Source organism: Podarcis bocagei (assembly GCF_964188305.1).
Source record: "Podarcis bocagei genome assembly, chromosome: 14".
Lineage (NCBI taxonomy): Eukaryota > Metazoa > Chordata > Lepidosauria > Squamata > Lacertidae > Podarcis > Podarcis bocagei.
This window is the reverse complement of record NC_138139.1, coordinates 54641652-54659780: the sequence shown is the minus strand read 5'-3', so window position 1 is coordinate 54659780 and position 18129 is coordinate 54641652. Positions and strand designations below refer to the sequence as shown.

The 18129-nt window shown below is 46.6% G+C and overlaps 1 protein-coding gene across 3 annotated transcripts in view; it reads left to right on the top strand.

The window, feature by feature from the left end:
• Positions 1-17665, top strand: part of TNRC18 (trinucleotide repeat containing 18) — a 118871-nt gene extending 101206 nt beyond the window's left edge. For 2 of the 3 annotated variants that reach the window (XM_081169316.1, XM_081169314.1), the window contains 10 exons: positions 2138-2279; positions 3271-3388; positions 5823-5898; positions 6379-6487; positions 7205-7321; positions 8861-9028; positions 10954-12254; positions 13271-13507; positions 13940-14014; positions 15062-17665. In XM_081169316.1, the coding sequence (XP_081025442.1) occupies positions 2138-2279; positions 3271-3388; positions 5823-5898; positions 6379-6487; positions 7205-7321; positions 8861-9028; positions 10954-12254; positions 13271-13507; positions 13940-14014; positions 15062-15268 (2550 nt within the window). In that variant the 3' untranslated portion in view covers positions 15269-17665. The remainder of the gene's footprint in view (positions 1-2137; positions 2280-3270; positions 3389-5822; positions 5899-6378; positions 6488-7204; positions 7322-8860; positions 9029-10953; positions 12255-13270; positions 13508-13939; positions 14015-15061) is intronic. The other variant, XM_081169315.1, reaches the window with a different exon arrangement.
• The last annotated feature ends 464 nt before the right edge of the window (positions 17666-18129 follow it).

The window sequence follows — 18129 nt, the reverse complement described above, 5'->3', positions numbered from 1 at the left end:
AACTTGTGGGGGGCCGGACTAGATTTTTTTTGGGGGGAGGAATGAACAAATTCCTGTGCCCCACAAATAACCCAGAGATGCATGTTAAATAAAAGGACACATTCTACTCATGTAAAAACACACTGATTCCATGGGCTGGATTGAGAAGGCGATTGGGCCACATCCGGCCCCCAGACCTTAGTTTGCCTACCCCGATCTAATTGCACCTATGGGTTGGAATTCCATAGAAAAATAAAGGAAGGTTCCATGGGAAGGTTGATTTGGTGCCCACTGTGATTTTGGACACCTTTTCTGCGCTCTCGGCCCTTAGTATATTGCACCCGCAAGGAATGCCACCCTGATCCCTGCACCCCAGTCCATCCTCAGAGGAGTTTCCTGGTCTTCTGGGTCTTGGGTACCACTGGGGAAGCAGCAGCTGTTTCCAAAGCCTCCTCGGAGCCGGCGCTGGGCAGCCCCCATGCGCCACCCTGGGTGCTTCTCCTGCTCCACAACCACACAGGGGGCTGCAGAAGCATCTCTGTCCCTCCCAGAATTCGGCTATTACCACACCATACATTTAAAGCACAGCGGTGCCAAAACAGCCATGGCTCCCCACCCCAAAGGATTCTGGGAGCTGTAGTTGGTTACGTGCGCTGAGGTTTGTGAGGAGACCCCTATTCATTTCCCAGAGTTCCCTGGGCGGAAGAGGGGAATGGCTGTTAAGCTACCCTAGGGATTGTCGGACTTGCGTTCGACCGAGCGATTCTTCTGGTTGAGTCCTCCGACGTGATTAACAACCTGAGCCTTTGATGAGTCTCCAAGCACGTTTCCCCATCACACAGAGTATCCAGCACGCAGGGAAGGAGCCGAGATAGTATGAGCCACATTGCAAAGAGCATTTTATTTCTAACTATGCAGACAGAAAAGAAACATCCTCTCTCTGTGAGAGCAGAGAGCAACTGAAATACAAAGGAACAGGAAACCAGTAACATCACATCCGTCTCCTGTCTTCCGTGAGACTTCCAATAGCCTGGAATCTCTGGAATGCAAAACAGAGTCCTGTGACCCCAAGCAACTGCACAGTGGCAGCTCACAGAAACCAACATCCTCCCCCTTTCTGTGAACACCACTGGGCAGTGTGTCCGTACAATCTCAGTACAAACCCAGTTTCTGTACATAGGTACAGTGTTGATCCCTTGGAACAACCTTGGACAATAAATCAGCAGGAATTTCATTACCTGGCATGTAGGACAGCGTTACGAGTCCTTTCCGAACACATTCCCTAGCACTGCACAGTGGCAACACATATAAACCAACAGGGATAGCCCTGTTCTTGAGTTAGTTTAAAATCTAAAACAACTTATCTTGTATTCCTTTCTTCGAATTTGTACATTTAGGGTGTTTTTTTAAAAAAACCTTTTTGTAAAGGCAATACAAAAATTTTCGCAGCTGAGTCCTCAACTCTTTATTACTGTGCTTGGCTTCCTCTAAGTTGGGCTTTGTCTAAAACTTGCCATTTAGGTTTTCAAACCTTTTTTGTAAACTCAGTTTTAGAAACTGTACCTCTGAGTCCTCAATCCTTTATTACTGCGCTTTGCTTCACCTAGGTTGAGCTAGGATTATAGTACTTCAGACCTTTTGGGAGATTTACCCCCTTTCTTTGAATTTGGTCATTTAAGGTTTATGATTTCTCTATTTCCTTCTGAGGAAACTGAATAGTTCAGTGAAACGAGGTTTGTAGCCGGCATCCCGTTAAGGCTTTGTTCAATTCTAGGTTTTTCTAATTTTTTTCCTTAAACTTTTTGATTTTTGTTATTTAGTTTAATTCTATAAGATAATATTTCGTGTTGATTACTTCTCGTTTTGGGGATTTTCACGGTATTGCATTTGTTTTGCATAAACCCTAGGGATTCTGGCTCCACAAGGAGAATTGGGGCCCCTAGCCAAGATTGGTGCCCTTCACAAACCACGGTGCCATTTCAGTCGAGGGGAGGGAAATAAACGCAGATAACGGAGAGATTTGGAAAAGCTAGAGGATGGAATGGGGGTTGCTGGGGAGGAAGAGGAGAGTTGGTGCTTCAGGAAAAGTTTTGCCCCAGGGCTGTGGGTCTTGGCAGAAAGGCTTTTCTAACCCCCGCTTGCTCTGTCCCTTGCCCAGAACCGAGGGAAAGGAGGCGCCGTCAGCAAACTGATGGAGAGCATGGCTGCCGAAGAGGATTTTGAGCCCAACCAGGACAGCAGCTTCTCGGAGGATGAGAATGTGCCACTCAGTTTGCTCCTGGAGAGGCCGCTGACTCCGGGTGAGAGATGGTTCCTGGTTCCTTAGATTTCTTCCTGCCCCGTCCAAAAGGCTGCAAACAGTTCCAAGAACTTTCAGTCCACATGGAGTGTTTGTATTCTCCCCCCACCTCTTTTTTATTTTATTATTATTATTATTATTATTATTATTATTATTATTATTATTATTATTATTTTGCAGGGCTGGGGGTAGCCATCTTTGTGATCCTTTAAACAAAAATTATTTGGTTTTTCAGATTAAAATCTTACAGTCATATATCAAACACAGATCATAAAAACCAGATTGCGAGGAATCTCTTGGATTTCCCTCGTCCCCTTTGTGGGTCCTATTATTATTATTATTAATGATGATCCAAATATTTTACCTCTCCACTGTGTCCAAAATTCACCATTAAACTACAAGTGATCATTCCAATCCTCATGATTTTAACTGTTTACAATGGTCTTTAAGATAAGTTATCAGTTTCCCCCGTTCCTTATTAAAATTTTGGTCTTCCTGATTTCTTATCCTTCCAGTCACTTTAGCCATTTTGGCATAATCATTGTGGTCCTTCAGTTTCACCCGGCAGTTACAGGGGCTGCTTTCAGACGTAGTTCAGGAACGTTGTTCCAAAGACAGTGGAACTCCCTGCCACAGGAGGCAGTGTGGCCACCAACTCGGTTGGCTTTAAGAGAGAATTAGACAAATTCAGAGGAGAGGAGAGGGCTATGGATAGCTCTGCTCCTCTGCCAGGATAACTCTGCTCCTCTGCCTCCACAGTTGAGGGCATCAGTGCTTCTGAATGCCAGGTGCTGGAGACCCCAGGAGGCAAGAGTTGCTCTTGTGTTTTTGTAATTTTATAATTCATTTAAATGTTTTCTTCTTTGTATGTATGTAAAAAAATAAATAAAAAAGGAGAAGGCTGCGTATGCCATAGGTAACATGGGTGCAGATTTCTGCTGCCTTTGAAAGTGCTGCTAATTCCCTCCCTCCCTCCCTCTGTCGCCCTCCAGCCCCCCGTTCTTGCATCATCGACAAAGACGAGCTAAAGGATGGTTTGAGAGTCCTCATCCCCATGGATGACAAGCTCCTCTACGCCGGCCACGTGAAGACCGTCCACTCTCCTGACATGTAAGAAAAAGGACGGGCGCTACGTGCTTGGAAAGTCATGGTGCCTTGGGAGTTGTTGTCCAGCAACATCTTAAGCCCAAAGCTCTCTGATCCCTGGGGATGGTGGGCACGGAAATAACCCACCGAGATTCCTGCCTGTGACTTACCGTATTTTTCACTCCATAAGACGCACGTTTTTCCTCCTAAAATGTGAGGGGGAATGTCTGTGCATCTTATGGAGCGAATGTGTGGTCCCTGGAGCCAAATTTTCCAGGGGCGAAAAGCAGATCGTGCTTTTTTTTAAAAAAAAAAAAAAAGAGGGAAGGGGGTGTTGAAACGAAGCCTCTGAGCAGCTGATCAGCAAGCGATCAGGAGGGAGATAAGGGATGCTAGAGATAAAGGAGGCTGCCTGGGAGGGGGGAGGTAAAAGCCCATGGATCTTCAGGATTTTTGCATTGGGTCACCCCAAACTCACCATCACATCACATATCATGTCTGTGGCCACAGCATGAACCACAAAAATCATACATCCACTGTTTCGTTCAGAATATTTTTTTTCTTGTTTTCCTCCTCTAAAAACTAAGTGTGTCTTACGGTCAGGTGCGTCTTATGGAGCGAAAAATACAGTATAATCCGAAGTAGGGCAAAATGATGACAATCAACTGTCCTGGAATTCTACTCAATAGTGATCCAGAACAGAACTCCAGTGTATAGTTAGCAAAGTAGAAACTTGAAACACGTTGCAGGATTCCCCCAAAATAGACCAGAGGCAATTGTATTTCATCCAGCAGAGCTTTACTGCTACCACAGCCAGATTTAGGTTTGATGAGGCCCTCAGCTACTGAAGATAATGGGGCCCTTTCTATGTCCAGCTGTCCTTTGTCAACAACAAATTGTCGCTGTTTTTTGCGTTGAATATATGCTATATGGTAATTGATGGACCTAATAGGTATCTAAAGCCATTTGCACATAACAAAATATGTATTTTATAAAGTAATTGTTGAACTTATTTTGTATTTTGAAAATGTACATCCAGGTGTGTTTTTTCCCTTTAATTTTTTTTGGGAGCCTCCAAGAGAGTGGAGCCCTAAGCTATAGCTTGTTTAGCTTATACGGAAATCCATCACTGACTGCTACTGAAGGCGAATGAGCATAATGATTACAAATCCAATAAATTCAGGATTGGCACCGTCCATAAGAAATCCAGTTGCAGCAGACTTAACTTAAACTTGTAATAATTTATAATAAGACTAAACCTTAACACTATATATAGAACACCACAACCGAAGGAAGAGATATTGAGAAAGTGAAACCCGGGCTCCTTCTGGCCTTACTTTTATAGTCAGCATGACCTTGACAGAAGAGATAACAGAACCAGCTTAAGCCAACTGTACTCAGCTTCTCGGAAGGAATAACCCAAACATCAGGAACCTTCTGCTGGTCTCTTTCACACAGAGAAGCTTCCAGAATCCTCTTGAATTAATTAGAATAGGAAAGATCTCTACACATCAGATCAATACTTTCTGCACCAAGAAATGCAAACTGACAGCAACCTGTTGAAGGCAAATGCCATTAAGCAGTACAAACCTCGCTCACTTTATTTACTGATTAAACTCCCAGGCCACTTTTTGACACAGTGGTCCCTGCAGCCATCGAGAAACCATAAAGACCCACATAGCAGATGAACCAGCTGCCTTTAACCCTGTTGCAGAAACAAGCTGTTAGAATATAGTAGTGTATTTTGCATCCAACATCACATTGAATAGACATCTCTCCCACCCCGCAGCTCCTACTGTATTTTCATCTACTGCCATTTTAAGATAGATGCAAAACAATTTTTTTTTGCCACTTGCACAATTATGAACGTGCTTTATCTGTGCAAGGCCATTGAGTCCAGCTTTGATTAACGCAGAGTTTGGGCTTTTACATGGTTCTCTTAAGCGCACAATAACATACCTTGGTGCCTGCATACGTTCGCAGCAAAAATTCCAGCAGGCTTTGTGCAAAAGCGAGCCACATGCTAAATGCCATGACAGCCTCTGGCTCTTAATTTTTTTTTAAAAAAAAAATCTAGCTTTGTAGTTTTGGGTCTATTTCTATCTGTTTCTAATTATCAACCAGGGGAGTACCACTAAATATCCACTGCTTCTGACTTTGGGGCCAAAAGACAGCTTTTTCCCGTTTATCTCCGCCCATAATCTCTGGCTTAAGAATGACGAACCATGCTGCAAATATTTCCAGCTTGATAAATATCTCCTCCTGCAACTGGAAATTGGGTGGCTCGAATTGCCATTCTGCACAGATCGGCCCGAAGCAATTGTTTCCCAAGGAAACCGGCTTGCAAAGCGTTCTTGGGCATCAAAAATCTCTCTCTGATGGTTTTGTTTTGACTTTTCGATGTTTCTTAGCCTCCTCCTCCTCCTTCACTGTTGCTTTTTGGGTTTCTGCGTTTCAGATACCGAGTGGTGGTGGAAGGAGAGCGAGGAAACCGACCCCACATTTATTGTCTGGAACAGCTGCTGCAGGAAGCAGTAAGTGGGACCCCTTAGTTTTCTAGGAAGACGGACACTCCATGTTGCCTTTGGGGAAAGGAGGTGGGAAGAGCAGGGAGGGGCGTCACAAGACACCTGGGCTGGTGTTGGTGGAGCTCCGGCTTTTATTCTTATTTATTAGATTTCTTAGTTGCTTTCTACAAATACAAAAAGTCCCCAAGTGACTTAACAGTACAAAATACAACCAGATAAATTCAGTTAAAAATTAGGAATTGCCCCCCCAAAAAACATTAAAAGGATAAAAGGATAGTTAAGAGCCGCAGGCTTGATTGTAGAGGAATGTATCTGCCTGGCATCTAAAGACATGTAATGATGGTGCCAGGTGAGCCTCTGGGGAGAGCATTGCACAAACGGGGAGCCACCACTGAAAAGGCCCTGTTCCCGTGTTGCCACCCCGATCTACCTTTTGCTCACCCCTGGGCAAAAAACAAGAGCTAACGGATGCCTCCTTCTGCACAGATCATTGACGTGAAACCTCCTTCGGTGCGATTCCTCCCGGAAGGCACGCGAATCGCCGCCTACTGGAGCCAACAGTATCGTTGCCTCTACCCAGGGACAGTCGTACGAGGTGAGACCGTAATTCAGTCAGGTGACGAGGGAGTCAAAGGTGCTCTAAAGCAGGGTGGATTTGATTTAAATCAAATCGATTTAAATCACGATTTAAATCACTAGTCAGTAAGACTTGATTTACATCTTTTTTTCTTTTCTTTTTTACAAAAATACTCATCCTTGCTGGTATAATCTTAATATTTACAACCAGATGAAGGTTTCATTTCTGGAATAATAAATTTTCAGAGTAGTTTTTACAGTTATATCAAAAATTACTGATTCGGTTATACTATTAGAAATACATAGGCCGATAATTATGAAATTATTGTGAGGTTCAATAAGTTAACTGTTTATATTTGGACAACTTTTCTGCTGTGCTTTAGTGGAAGGAGAAAAATAACCATTAGTAACAATTTCAACAATTTATTTAGCTAAAACAATAACATTATAGCATATGTATCCATGTTTGTTAAGTGATGTGGTTAAGCATTTAAAAACAAACAAACTTGGACTGAGTTTTAGCACATGGAAAACTTAAAACAAATCCTTATTTCCTGATGAATAGCCTTTGGACTAAAATGTAACTTAAATAGAAAGCTATCTTTAGAAAGATTTTTCCTCCAAAAGCATTTCGTTTTAAAAATCCGATTTAAATAATAATAAAATCTGCAGAGTGAACTTAGCAGTCAGAAGGTGTGTGTGTTCTGACGACAATCATTTCCTTTTCTATCCAAAGGGGCTCATGATCAGGAGGAAGACGGGGATCTGATAACAGTGGAGTTCGATGATGGCGACACAGGCCGGATCCCCTTGTCCCACATCCGGCTCCTTCCGCCGGATTACAAGATCCAGTGTGAGTTTGGCCCTTCTGTTGCAGAATAGGATTATCGGGCATTTAGAAGAGAGGTTGGAGAGCCCATCTCTCCTCTCAGCCCTCCTCACTGCCCCACAACAGGACAGAAGCCCAGTTCCCTTTTCCCTCCTGATGCCCCTCATTTCCCCACAATAGGCTGGTAATGGGAACCCAGAAACATACGATCCCCTTGTGTGTCTCCCCCCCAAAAAAGCATTCACTTTGCCTCCCCAAGAAAGCTTTATGTCATCAGCACATTCAAAGCATATTCATAGGACCTGATTGCAGCAGGAACAGAGTGAAGAAAAGGGATTCAATATGTGTTATTCCTACATTGCAGGGTTAGACTAGATAACATCTGGGGTTCTTTCCCAGCTCAGTGATTCTAATTCATACACCCATCATGTCTAAAAGAACCAGATGTGCATTGGGTTGGAGCTAGTCTATTAGTGGTTTGCACATTCACATATTCATAGAATCATAGAGTTGGAAGAGACCACAAGGGCCATCGAGTCCAACCCCCTGCTAAGCAGGAAACACCATCAGAGCACTCCTGACATATGGTTGTCAAGCCTCTGCTTAAAGACCTCCAAAGTAGGAGACTCCACCACACTCCTTGGCAGCAAATTCCACTGTCAAACAGCTCTTACTGTCAGGAAGTTCTTCCTAATGTTTAGGTGAAATCTTCTTTCTTGTAGTTTGGATCCATTGCTCCGTGTCCGCTTCTCTGGAGCAGCAGAAAACAACCTTTCTCCCTCCTCTATGTGACATCCTTTTATATATTTGAACATGGCTATCCTATCACCCCTTAACCTCCTCTTCTCCAGGCTAAACATGCCCAGCTCCCTTAGCCGTTCCTCATTCAATAAAGGATCTCCACAAATGGATTTCCTTTTTCTTATTTATTGAATTTATATATCGCCCTAAACCCGGGAGTCTCAGGGCAGTTCACAGAATGAAATCAATATATAAAACCACAGAATACATAATAAAAATTAAAACAACTCAATAGCTCCTCACCCCCTACAAAAAAAAAAACACATATTAAAAGGGCATAGGGTGTAAATCAACCAAAGGCCTGTGCTTTCTTTGACCTCTTTGCATTCTCATCTTACAGGTTCACTTCTCAAAGAAAGCCACTCTCCAAACCCTTTGCTTACCAGTAACCCAAATTAGAAAAATCTAAATTTCTTCCAGAATTCGGCTACGATGGGCTAGGCTGCTAATCAAAGCTGGGGAATCAATTTGTGATCATTTGGGTCCTTAGCAGGCCTATCACATAAGCCTAATAAGGTCTGCATTGGAGGTCCGGGGACGTTTTGATCTGTAATCCCTTAATAAATGGAACCCCAGAACTTGTGGGTCTCCATGCAGGTTCTGAGCTGCTGGCCACCCCACATTGAACACCTGCTTGCATTCCCTCCGCAGGTGGGAGTCTCAGTTTGAATAAATCCTTGTTGAGCTGGGGGGAGTGGAGTGCGTGTCTCTCTCTGTGTGTCTTTGCAGCGCATGCCAAGAGTAGCTGTTGGTCTCTTTCAGGTGCCGAGCCTTCTCCCGCTCTCCTGGTGCCCAGCACAAAACGCCGCAGCCGCAAGTCCAGCAAGGATACCGGGGAAGGGAAGGAGGGCAGTGGCCCGGGGTCCGAGGAGCCAGCGGCGTCCAAAGGCAAAGGGCGTGGGAGAAAACCAAGCACTAAACAGAAAGCTGGTACGAGGCGGCAGCTTCTTTAGCGGGTGGAAATACTGAGGGACGTATAGATGTTTAAAAGCTTGGCCTAATTTTGCAGCTGCCCCTTACTTAACTAACATCACTAACGAAGCCTATAGATGGGCTTTCTCTAGAGCCCGCTTTGAGACAATGCCCTCAGCAGTGCTGTACGGCAAATTCACGCGGGTTCCAATGCATGCACGTCTCTGCCCTTGTATGTCTAATAAGGTAGAATCTGTCACACACATTCTTCTATTTTGCGAATTTTATAGTGAAGAACGAGTTCAACTAATTTTACCGCTTCTATCAAAATTTATACCCCTTCAATATTATTTGGAATCCTCCCCTGAAATTCTTCGAAAATACCTCCTGGAAGATTCCTCAAGCTCAATATCATATGAGGTGGCTAAATTTTGCACTTTAGTAATTAGGAAGCGTAAATCTCTTCTGTTGAATGGCACACTGCGAAGTTCCCTTGTGTAACCTTTTTTCTTTTCTGAGGTTGTTGTTGATTTCTTGTTGTCTGATCTTGTGGTGTTTAGTGTCACTGGCTTTGGCCGCAATAAAACTTGACTTGACTTGACTTGAATACTGAGGGCAAAACCCTGGGGAATGCGGGAAATGGCCTTAGGCCAGGTTAGTCTAGCCCAGGCCAATGGGAGTTGGAGTCAGGAACTGCCAGTGGTTCTCCAGGGTCGGAAACAGAGAGAGAAGGATTTCTTTCCCATCACCTGCTCTTTGCTGATGCCTTTGGGGACTGAACCTGGGACTTTCTGCATACTGCCCTCTCCGTAGCTGGGAACTTTGGAACTCCCAGCCTAGGGAAGCCAGACTGGCTCCCTCCTCGTTGTCCTTCTGCCGGAAGGTGAAGACTGTTTTATTCCAACATGCCTTCAGGAGCTGTTTCTTAAGGAAAGGCCTTTGGAGCTGCTTTTACTGCCTCTATTTTAAGAGATAAGCTTTTATAGTGTTTTAATTGTATTTAATTGCTTTTAAATGATTACATTGGATCTGTTTTTAGCTTTTTTATTTTATCTATGTTGTTTCAATGTGTTCTAAGCTGCCTTGAGTCCTAGACTGGGGGAAAGGCGGGACAGAAATGTAATAATAATAGCAAAAATTTCTGATCGTCTAGGTTGGCGTGTTAAAAAGCTTTCGATTGACTGAAAAGGCACCTTCAGTTAATCAGGCAACATACTGTTATAAAAAAGTTGATTGTTTTTAATAGAACTGTAAATGGCAGAGGCTACCTTGGAAGAGCATTGCTTTTTTTGTGGGAAGGAATACTCCTTCTCAGAAGAGTGTCTGCAGAGAGCATAAATAGTCATGCCATCTAAAAGTATAGCGAGGGAGCATTTTTCTCCTTCAAATCTATTGTTGTATTCAAATGATTAAATCAACTAGGATTTTCTTCCATATGTACCTGGGTATCTCTTCACCTCTCTCTGTATATCACAGTCAACTGAACTGCACTTCAGAAATGGATCTTGGAAAGGCACTCTCAAACATCACATCATAATATATGCAGATAACAGAGTTAATGTGTTCGTTATGCATGTCAGCTTCTGCATTCTTTGTAACACTATTTGGATTTTAGTATTTTGAGAGAGGTCTCTGTTCACTTACCTCTTTCTGTGCCTGGGTCTTCAGCTCTGCCTTCTCCAATCCAGATGTTCTCCAGATCTTTTGCTGGGCTACGATGCCCATCAGCCGTAGTCATAGCACGGCCAGTAGCTGGAGCACTATGGGAGAGCTGGAGTCCCAACAATGATCGGAAGGGTACCAGGTTGGGGGCTGGGGGAGCTGGAGATGCCTGCCTCATTGTTTGACAACATCCTTCCAGGATCCAGATTAGAGGCACTCTGGCCTTGGGCAAAGGCCATTTCCCCCCAAAATGTTTTAATTTTATTTTTTCTGCTTTCCAGAAGATGCTGTCCTCAAGGAAGAAGCAAGCCAGGGGGAAGCTTCAACAAGCCCGTCCCTTGTGCCGGAGAAGCCCGTTTGCCTTAGCAAGCAAAGCACAAAAGGCTCAAAGAAAGTGCAGCAGATCCCCGCCAGGACCTCCTCCCAGACAGAAGAAAAACGTCACAGCAAAGGCGGCAAAGTGAAGCTCTCCTCCAAGATGCCCGGCCCGGCCCAGACCGCCTTCCAGCCTCCGGCATTCAGCAACACCCGGGGGGACGAGTCCTATACCGAGATCCCGGGCGTCCTGGGGGCCTTCAGCTCTTCAGACACCTCCTCTGGCAAAGCCCGGTCCAAGAAGGAGAAATCTGCAGAGGAGTCACCAGAGTTTGGTTCGGCGGCCAAAGCCCAGAGGAAGATCCCCGACAGTGATATCCTCATCAAGCTGGACCACGAAGGAGTGATGTCTCCCAAAACCAAGAAGACGAAGGAGGCCATGCGGATGCTGAGCAGCTCCAGCCTGGCTGGCAGGAGGGAGACCAAAAGCATACTGGGCCTGAGCTACACCCCCGTGGCCGACGCCAAGCGGCAGAAAGCGTCCAGGGCCAAGGGGGCCGGTGGTGAATCTCCGGCCCCGAACTTTGGGGGGAAGTTTGGTGGCTCCGGAGAGAACTCTGCGAAGCAACAAGAGGACAAGGCACAGGCTGGACCGGCAGGAGACGAGTCGGAAAGCAACAGCAGCGGCAGCAGCTCCGATTCGGAAGGGGAGGAGGAGGCGGAGAAGAACGGAGGGGGAGCCCCCGACAGCAGCTCGGCCAGCTCGCGGGCCTCCACGCCTGTCTCCTCCTCCAACTCCTCGTCCTCCTCTTCTTCCAGCAGCTCCAGCTCTTCTTCTTCCTCCTCCTCGTCCTCCACTTCTTCCTCCTCGTCCTCCAGCTCCAGCTCTTCCTCCTCTTCGTCGTCGTCTTCCTCCGCCACGGACGAAGACTCCTCCTGTAGCTCGGACGACGAGGTGGCCGACTCCCAGGCGGGGGCCTCTTCCGCCCAACAGACCCTCCCCGCCAAGGCAGCCAAGCAAGCAGGGAAGTCTCGCTCGGCCGCAAACCCCCAAAGCCCCAAGCAGGAGCAGCAAGCGGCACAGAAACAGCAGCAGCAGCAGCAGGCGGGGGGCAAGACCCGCCCCAAGAAGCGCGAGGGGATCCATCTGCCCACCACCAAGGAGTTGGCCAAGCGGCAGAGGCTGCCCTCCGTGGAGAACCGGCCCAAGATTGCGGCCTTCCTGCCTGCGAGGCAGCTCTGGAAATGGTTTGGGAAGCCCACCCAGGTTAGCTCCTTCTCCTGCCAGGGGGTCTTTCCTTTTATCTCTGCGTCTTCGGCTGGGACCTTTTGCCCCCCCCCCACTTTCTCAGGGGTGTTATCTTAGCACACATTACAAAGGTTGCATGACACAGGATGTGACTGAATGTAAATACAGCCTTGGTGAACAACAACAACAATAATAATAATATATTATTTATATCCTGCCCATCTGGCTGGGTTTCCCTAGCCACTCTGGGCGACTCCCAACAGAGTATTAAAAAACAGAATAAAACATAAAACTTTAAAAACTTCCCTTCAGGTGTCTTCTAAATGTCAGACAGTTGTTTATTTTCTTGACATCTGATGGGAGGGTCTTCCACAGGGCGGGAGCCACTACTGAGAAGGCCCTCTGCCTGGTTCCCTGCAGCCTCGCTTCTTGCTTGGAGGGAACTGCCAGAAGGCCCTCGGAGCTGGACCTCAGTGTAAATAAGTTATGATGGATGTAATAATGGAATACTGAATGGTATCGTTTCTGTAAAATATACAGGAATTTATGATATGCAAAATGAACCATGGAAGGAGAAGAACGGAAGTTGTTGATATCTTAAGGATGTAAAAATGAGTACAGTCATACCTCGGGTTAAAGACACTTCAGATTGCGTTTTTTCAGGTTACGGACGCACCAAAACCCGGAAGTACCGGAACGGGTTACTTCTGGGTTTCGGCTGTTGTGCATGGACAGAAGCGCAAAATCACACTTTGCACGTGCAGAGAAGCGCCGGATTGCAACCTGTGCGTGCTCAGACGCGGTGCTGCGGGTTGTGAACGTGCCTCCTGCATGGATCACGTTCGCAACCCGAGCTTCTACTGTGCTTTAAATTGTAAAACAGAAAATTTAATATATATTAAATTTTCTATTTTACAATTTGAGGTACTCATTTTTACACCCTTAAGATATCAATGAACCTGAACACATACACTAAAAAAACCATGAGTAGAGACTCTGAGCTCACGCCACTCTGCCCTCTCTCGATTCCACAGAGGCGTGGGATGAAGGGAAAAGCCCGGAAGCTCTTCTACAAAGCCATTGTCCGCGGAAAGGAGATCATCCGCATTGGAGACTGTGCCGTCTTCCTGTCGGCCGGCCGCCCCAACCTGCCCTACATCGGCCGCATCCAGAGCATGTGGGAATCCTGGGGGAACAACATGGTTGTCCGAGTGAAATGGTTTTACCACCCAGAAGAGACCAACCCTGGCAAGAAGCTCAACGAAGGCAAGGTAGGAGACCCAGGCGTGATCTCGCAGCACCATCAACCAAGGATTCCTTGAGAAACGAGCCAAGGATCACTGGGGGGGTTGCTCGATGGGTGGAGGTCTCTATATATTAGCTCGGAGCGAAACTTACCGGAAGAATAAGAAATCAAGATAACAGACGTTTTATAAACGAATGGTTTATTGAATGTTCACACATAAATTGCAAACAGATAAAAACTAGCATTGGCAGGATTATTGTAATAACCTGCAGTTTTCTAAGAGTATATATTTAAAGTAGATAAATGAACCGCAGAAAGAGAGGGAGGGAAGTCAAGTTTTGAAATGTTAAAATGATTTGAACAGTTCTGGGCTTTGCCTCCTAATCTCGTTTTCCCTTTCTTGTTCCTCTCTTCTCCTCGCCAACCCCAACCGTCCCATCACTCTGCTTGGTGGCAGCGCTGGGATCAGAAATCCAACAGGAGCCTTTCTACTGCTCTCCAGGCCTCCAGCCAGAGGAAGGACTTCATGGAGGTGTGTAATCATAATGATGATGATGATGATGAAGAATTTATAACCCGCCCATCTGGCTGTAAGAGAAGGCAGCTGGCGTGGGTGGTTGAAACTGGTCTTTGGGATGTGTTCCAGGGTCTTTTGACTCTTCGCAGAGCTGTACTCCTTCCTGAAGATTGCAGGGGGGGGGGGGCTTTCCTCTGGGGCGGCTCTTCATTTGCAGTATGTTCACCTGGTGCCTTCATTACATTACCCAACTGATGCAGGCTAGAGTTTCAAACTGCATCACCACCAAAATGAAAAGGGTCTCCCATATGAATCCTTATTTTGTGAACCGCCCTGAGACCTCCAGGTATAGGGCGGTAGATCAATAATAATAATAATAATAATTTTTTATTTCTACCCCACCTATTCGGCTAGCCACTCTGGGCGGCTCCCAACAAAATATTAAAAACACGATAAAACATCAAACATGAAAAACTTCCCCAAACAGGGCTGCCTTCAGATGTCTTCGAAAAGTCAGATAGTTGTTTATCTCCTTGACATCTGATGGGAGGGTGTTCCACAGGGCGGGCGCCACCACCGAGAAGGCCCTCTGCCTGGTTCCCTGTAACCTCGCTTCTCGCAGGGAGGGAACTGCCAGAAGACCTCAGTGTCTGGGCTGAATGATGGGGCTGGAGAGGCTCCTTCAATATAACAGCAGCAGCAGCAGCAATATCTTTAGGCACCAGACGAAAACTGTTAAACTATCTATGGCCACTGTGAAGAAGGGCCTTGTCCTGCACACCATTTCTCTTGGCGAGGCTGTCTGGCATCTCCTGCCAGTCCTATGCAGGATAGGTACTTAAGAGGCCTAAGGGACCAAAAAAAGCCAAGATTCCCTGCCGCCACCAAGAGGGGAGTGAGCCTCCCACTGCCTGAGGCCATTGGCTCATTTTGTCCAATAGGTGGACCGGTTCTGGTATTTCTCCCCCCCTCCCTCTTTGGATACCCGCAGCCCAGAGGTGTGTTCCAAACTGCCTGCTGACTCTCTCCTCCCTCTCTCTCCCTTTGTCATTCCTCCCCCAGCGAGCGCTGTACCAGTCCTCGCACGTGGACGAGAACGACGTCCAGACCATCTCGCACAAATGTCTGGTGGTCGACCTGGAGGAGTACGAGCAGATGTTGAAGACCAAGAAGTACCAGGACAGCGAGGACCTCTACTACCTAGCGGGGACGTACGAGCCCACCACGGGCATGATCTTCAACACGGACGGGGTGCCGGTCATCTGCTAACCGCTTCTGGGAAAGGGAATTCCGGGAGGCACCCCGGCACTCCCAAAGCATTCGGATCAATACAGCCCACCCACCCCTGTCCGAGGGGGGGGGAGGGAGCAGAGCGGGGCAGAAGAGAAGTTAATGTGCCTGTTTCCGACGACAGCATGATTGTTTAAGCGCCAAGCCGCATTGCGACTAGACAGGTTCCGTAAAACGAAAGAGGTTCGCCTTGCCCAAAGGGATTTCCCGAAATCAGCTGAGATCCAACCGCTTGTCTCTCCTGTAGAAGAAGGGAACAGATTTGCAGGAGAAGAAATGGCAGATCGGATTCTGCCCCTTGGCTTTGTGACCACAACCCCTGAACTTTTCCCTCGGGTTCAGACTTCCATAGGATATTTCAGGACACTGGTCATGTTTTTTTCTGGACTTTCCGATTCCAAGGCGACCCGTCCCACCTTCCCTCGCCAGCCGACTTTTGCCAGGGCAGGGAGGGGGCAAACCGTGCGTTGACTGCCAGTTAAGGAACACTTTGTTGTTGACTCTCTCTCCTCAAAGGACCTCCTCTCCGCTCTCTAGCAGGGCACTGATACAGGGGAGCAGCCCCGAAATCTCCGGTCGCAAGAGGGGCAGGGGGTCGCTTGGGCGCAAAGAACTGTGAGCCGACATCCCTCTTAGGTTACGAGGAGCTGAGCAGACAGGCGAGGAGATAAGGTGCTGAACCATTTTCACAGCATGGAGAGAACCCCCCCCCTCTATTTTTGGGCCAGCCCCACTTCTCCAACCATTGGGGGGTTGTCTCCCAAACAACAGCATTTCCCTTCCTCGTGTAAGTTGAATGTAAGTCGCCCAGTCCTGCTTGGAAACATCAGATATTCTCTGAATAATATTACACAGTTTGGGAGGAGAAGAATCGTGTTTTGCTGCTGGTCATTTGCTGCTGCCTCTTCAGGAACCCAGAAAAACACTTTTTCCTCCTATTTTTCTTTTCTTTTTTACGTCTTCTGGACCCACAGAAAGATGCCTCAGCTCGCCTCCCACCCCACTTCTCCGTGCCCCCCCCGGCACTACTTACGAAGGGCAAGGAGGAGACTGGCACTTGCAGAAACCTCACGTTTCCTCCCTCCCGCCCTCTGCAGGATGGCGGGATCCTGCGCTGAGCTAAGTGCGGACCCAGCACACGCCGAATCAGATTGTTTTCCTCCCCCAAAGTTTGTGAGTGTCCATTAATTCGCCCCTGGATCTCTGCCATTTTCCACCTCCCTTTCTGGGTCAACAGCTCTGGACTTTGCAGGGTAAGAAGCCCACTTGAAGTAGGGACGACCAGAGAGTAGGTTGGTTTTGAGGGACGGAGGCAGAGGACTCGAATGACGACACAGTGTTTTTGCACTTAAGAAACCTCACACACTACAAGCCCAAGACGCCACGATTGTTTCTGCCCTGAACAGAGTGTACAATTCGAACACTACAGAGGGAAGTTACTTCACTTAACTCGGACAGATGTATTTTTTTTTAAAACTACCTGGTACAAAGAGAAATACCACAGACCTGTAGCCGTGGAGAGAGGCGCCATCCCATCTCCCCAAATTTTGCAATCCCCTCCTTTTAAAGAACCACAGTGGTGCTCTACTTCCTGCCTTCTCCCGGCTTTCCGAAGACTTTGGTGGATAATATTTCTAAAAGCAACATCAGTCACTCTGTACAGTTTTAACGTACCAAAAGACTCGTAATGTGCCCCTTTCACACACACACACTCACTCACACACCCACACCATCCCTGTATTATAAGCTCTTTAAAGAAAACAAATCAAAACTTTAAAAACAGAGAAAGGAAAGGAGAGGGGGGAAAAGAGAAGAAGCAAAAATGGATTCAACTTTTTAATTATAAATATAAAGTATAAATATATAAATATATATAAATATATAAACTTTTTTAAAAAAAACTGTGAAAAAAAATTATGAAATTATAAAAGCAAAACACAGTCTGACATTTAGAGTCTTATTTTTTATTTCCCGTTGGATTGTGACTGTAAAAAGAGAGAGAGAGAAGAGAACACAGGGGAAACAGGAGATCCAAAACGTTGCTTACACACGAACTGCGTACTGTATCTGTGGAAGCAAACCTTGCGTGAGCAGATGTTTGAAGAGAGATGCAGAGAGAGAGAGAGAGAGAGAGAGAAAGAGAATTTATGTGAATGTTAAATAGAAAGCACTTAACTGCCCATTGCCTTCTATGGAACACAAGGATATTTTGCAGACAATCGAGAGGAAAGGAGCCAGGTTTTTTGTCCCTTTCTCCCCCCCTGTTGTTTTATGTTTTTGATTCGCACCCCCCCCTTTTTGCATTCTGTTTGTTGCCGAATTATGTGCGATCCTTTTTCATAAAAAAAGCAATTGAAAAACAAAACAAAAAAACAACCCGAGCTCTGCCTTTCTTTTGTCGTCTTGCTTTCCCCCCTCCCTTTTAAAAAAATAAATGATGAGGGTGCGATCCTGTATTTGCTGAAGCCGAAGGAGCTGTTAAGATGGGGCAGAAGGCTCGTGGAGGTGGCTGCCCCACGCTGAGAAAGAGGTCCATTGAAAGCCCCTGTGGAGAGGGTGGAAGGAGTTGGGTTTGGAGCACGCGGGAACAGGATCCCAAACACCCACACAGTCCCAAGGACACAACAGAAATCCACACCGGGACAGGCTCTGGTTAAGGAATTCCTTGGGCTCCAACGGGAGCCAGGGAAAGGCTCTCCGTGGCAGCCACGATAGCAACGCTCTCCCTTTATAGCTGGCAGCAGTAAACTCTTCTGAAGACCAGCTCCTGGAAACTGCAGGAGGGGAGACGGCTCCTATGCCAGGATCCTGCCTGCGGGCATCCCTTTGGGGCAACCGGT